The sequence below is a fragment of the Cryptomeria japonica genome, chromosome 8 (assembly GCF_030272615.1).
Source record: "Cryptomeria japonica chromosome 8, Sugi_1.0, whole genome shotgun sequence".
Classification (NCBI taxonomy): Eukaryota; Viridiplantae; Streptophyta; class Pinopsida; order Cupressales; family Cupressaceae; genus Cryptomeria; species Cryptomeria japonica.
The window spans coordinates 736,277,336-736,281,742 of NC_081412.1; the positions used below are offsets into that span (position 1 = coordinate 736,277,336).

The following is a 4,407-nucleotide window of genomic DNA, read 5'->3' on the forward strand; positions in this document are numbered from 1 at the left end:
TTAGCACTAGTGGACCCTTTAGGAGTTGAAGATGTAGAGTATTCCTTGACTTTCTTCTCAATCCATCTCTTAGTTCTTTCTACCATGTGAGAAGTCCTTTTTTCCACATCTATGTCATTTTTGTCATGCCAGGTTAGTAATTGTATGGAAGAAAGTGTAATATTTTTGTACACTACATCAATCAACTTCGAGATATCACCAACCAATTGACCATGTATAAGAATACGTAGCTCAAACTTCCTAATCTGATCCAATGTAATTCTCATCAGATTTCTCCTTTGTACTTCTCTTATATCTACGCAGTCCTCTCAATAATCCTCTATATGGAGTTGATGCAAATAGGATTTCCCCGCATTAAAATTATCATGTACATAACCTTTGATATCAAAAGAGGCTCTTCAAGGTATGGACTAGAATTTAAACTTAGAGAGAAGCCTCTCTGTGGTGGAAGCAACATCAAAACTCTTACTAGGAGTATAAAATAATTTGATACATACCTAGGAAACTTATAAGGGTTCTGATCAAATCCTCCAATTTTGGGGTAAGAGAAACTATCAAATTAAATGAAGAAGCTACCATAATGCTTAACAAGGGTTGTAGCTTTAATAGAAATCCTCATCTCCGATAATCCTTCAATTTTCTTAATCATCACCCACATGAAAGAATCATTGACATCATAAAAGTTTTCCATCCCAACTTGTTTTTGCAACTAAGGAAAAACTTCAAAAATAGGTTGGTTGAAGATATGAGATTCTAGGGTTTTGAGACCTGGCTAGATATCTTGAGTGGTCGCCAACACATAATTCAACAAGGAACACATATGGAAGGAACTTGTCTGCCTAAAATGAGCTCATGTAATGGCTGGCTTATTATCTCTCCCTAATCGATGTAATGTTTATCTCTACAAATCAATGTGATGAATTTATACATCTAGGCCACAAATTGTGCAGCTATTAGGCTCTCGAATATGTAGTGTAACAAGACAATTGCATACTCAATCTCCTTTACAAAAAGGTCCTTATTTAGAAATGAAGGTAGGTGACCGACCCTCTTGCTTTGTTTTGAGCCAAGCTGTAGCAATTCTGTTCAAGCACCATTCTTCTTTATCATAAAAATATTCCCAAGCTTTCTCAATTGACATATCTATAAGAAATTCTCGCTCTGATAATTTAAGAGAATGCAAGGAATGATAAGAAATTTCACTAGATAAACTCATGGAGAGGAACAAATCTCACCACCTAACTTCAGACAATGAGCCGAAAATAGCTTAAATAACATTTTTAGTTACCAAAGAGAAGGAAAAAGCTTCACAATTCAACCTGAATTCTTGCATGCATCCACTTCCTTTCTCCAATGCTCAGATGCTCTGAATTTCATTCTCCAGGTTTCTCATAATGAGGTCCAACTTCAAACAATACCACCTTTTTAAAAGGAGCATTTAATTTTCGTCCATTTTGGCAACGATGGTACATGTCGATTTAATAGGTGTCTTCCGCGGCTCAAGGGAACAATAAATGCCTCACGTGCACTACTCTTGTGAAAGTACAAGTCCTTGGAAGATTCAGACCATCATAGTCGAGAAGTCGGTAGCTTTCTTGAAGTTTCCAGCCATTAAGAAATAATTTTGCAGCTTATGCATCTACCAAACCCGTCGACTATGTAAGCTTAGAACAAAACTTAGTTCACATTCGACCTGGGCGACAAAGTCAGTTCCTTTATGAACATTCTTTTCGAAGCAGTAAAGGTAAGACAATTAGGAAATACTTCCAAAATACCGACGATAAGGACTTAAAGAGGAAAACCAATATGATGTGCACTTTAGCACGGTCCTGTAGGTTGGCATCTTTATGAACCTTTCTAAAGTGAAAGACTAAGTATAATTCTTAGAAAACTGACTGACAAAGTATTCGAGGGGGCATAGATGACCGACTTCATACGTAAAGTTGACAATAACGAAGGTAGGATCCAGAGTAAGCATGATATACATGAGGCATGAACCCCAAAAAATTAAACTGGGTAATAGATCTTTAATAGTTTCTTTGATAGTTTTTGTTAAAATATTTATATCTCAATCCTATCACTTGATTACGCGTGTCTATATATTTATTATTTAAGTTTGTTGTGTTATTTCAGAGTTATCTTCACGATTTGGTCTACAATCTTGTTCTCAAGTCAATCCAAGTAAGGCAAGACTAATCGTTTGGACCACACGATAACCTACAAAGGACCCACCCTAGGCGTGGCTGGTTAAACTGAATTTTTCCTCTAAATAAAGTTTGAACTTACATCAATGGTCAGTGTCTTTCAACAACTCAACTAATCAATCTACACCCTGAAATCAAAATTTCATTAAAATTATTAAAATAATTTAAAATTATATGTAGAAACTCTTCAAATAAAAGTACTTTGTAGCAGGCTTGTTATTGCCAACTTTATTTATAGAGTGGGCTCTTTCTCTTGGACAATGGCTTTTGTAAGGCCACGTCAATTATTTGCTTCATTTCCTTCCTACAACTCAGGGCAAATAAAAACCCTAGTGCCCATAAAACATGCATATACAGCCACTTATTATCCTACTGGAGATCGATAAAAATATATACTAGTGGCTCTGGTGAAATAGAGAATTTGGCTACAGTACTTCGGTGTGTGAAATTCTACGGTCCTTGTCTTCAACATCATCATTTTCTCCCGAGATTTCTTCCAGGGATCTGCCATTTGTTTCGGGCACGAGAAGCGTGAATACAAAACCCAGAGCATTGGTAAAAGCGAGTATCGTCAGAGCAGTCTTGAGATGCCCCTGTTTCGGATCAGCAAGATAACCAGCCCCAAAAGCGCCAACGATGGCCCCCAACTTTCCCATCGCAGCCGATATGCCATGGCAAGTCGACCGGAATCTCGCCGGGAAGAGCTCGGCCGGGACAATGAAAGTGGTGCTGTTGGGCCCGAAATTTGCAAAGAAAAAGGTGAATGCATAGAGAACAATGAATCCTATCCCGTTATCTTTGAAGTAATCGAACTTGATAGTGAGCACGAACATGAAGAAGGACATAAAGAAGAACCCGACGAGCTGAATGACAAAGCGGCCTATGCGGTCGATCAGGAATACCGTGCACCAGTACCCAGGAATTATTGATACCATTGCAATTCTCACCTGCGCCCATGCAATCATCTGTACCTCATGTATGGCTCCCATTGTGCTGGATTTATGGATCCAACCCACGGCTGCAAACATTTCCTTTTGAAACAGATTTTGGCTGTAGAAGGCAATGTCAAGGAGGAACCAGGTGGACGTGGTGCCCAGGAGGTGTTGACCGTGGCGCCTCAAGAACTGAACCGAAAGCAATCTGAATTCCGGCTCGTTCGACTGAATTTTGCCTTGGTTTTCTTCGATGTCGACCTTCAGAACTCTCGACATGTCCGCCGCCGCTTTGCTTGCGTTCTTGGCTACCAGGGCCGTGTAGCGAGCAGTCTCCGGCATCTTCATTCGCCAGTAAAACGTAAGCGCCGCCGGTAGTGCTCCGAACATCAGGATAAATCTCCACACATAGTCTGCTTGATGGGATATTTGGGTGTGTGAAAGGCCTCGCTCATACTTTCTAAATGCGGCGGAGACGATGAGAGCTACCATCCCACCGGCCAGGATGCCGAATCCCTGCATGGCGAAGACGGCTGCGAGGAAGGCTCCTCTGGTCTTCTTGTTGGCGTACTCAGACATTATGGTGGCGGACAATGGATAATCTCCGCCTATGCCGAAACCCAGCCAGAATCTGAAGAAACATAGCGTGACCATTACGCCTTCCCTATTACTGCTGAAGGAGAGACCTTGCGCGATGGAGCACACCCCCATGAGCATAAGAGTCATTCCGTACACTTTCTTTCGGCCCAGTTTATCGCCCATGTACCCGAAGAAGAGCTGCCCCGCAAGAGTTCCGCACAAGGCCACCCCCGTGACTGCAGACAATACGTTCCTGGGCAAAAGACCGGGCGGCGAGTTATGTGGATAGTAGATTCGTCCCAGCAGTTTGGTGACAGTCGTAATGCAGAAGAGATCGTAGGCATCGGTAAAGAAGCCCATTCCGGCAATTACGATGGCCGTGAAATGGTACCATTGTGTTTTTGCTGCGTCCAGAGCCGTCAGCACGTCCAGCTGCTTCTTCGCCATGGTTGGAAATCCAAATCCACTCACCTGCAAGCAGAGAAAAACAGAGCCATCACAAATAAGAAAACAAAGAAAATAAGATAAGATGAAGACCTGCCCCTCCCCACAATTGGGTGGGAGTCCTCTATCTATCAGCACATATAGACATACCCCTCAAAAGTTACAGAGCAAATCTTAGGCTCCCAAAACATTTGCTTGAAGAAATCAATCTATTCATTGAGCTCATATAGAGATTTTTAATTCTATCA

At 41.3% G+C, this 4,407-nt stretch overlaps 1 protein-coding gene across 1 annotated transcript; it reads right to left on the reverse strand.

The window, feature by feature from the left end:
• Positions 1 to 2,629: 2,629 nt before the first annotated feature.
• On the reverse strand, positions 2,630 to 4,162 carry LOC131061485 (low affinity inorganic phosphate transporter 1-like). Its single transcript, XM_057995182.2, has one exon. The coding sequence runs from the start codon at positions 4,160 to 4,162 to the stop codon at positions 2,630 to 2,632; it is 1,533 nt and encodes a 510-aa protein (XP_057851165.2).
• Between the last annotated feature and the right edge of the window lie 245 nt (positions 4,163 to 4,407).

Excerpts from the sequence above, each read along its gene's own strand:
- LOC131061485 (XM_057995182.2), bottom strand. The coding sequence starts at position 4,162 with ATGGCGAAGAAGCAGCTGGACGTGCTGACGGCTCTGGACGCAGCAAAA.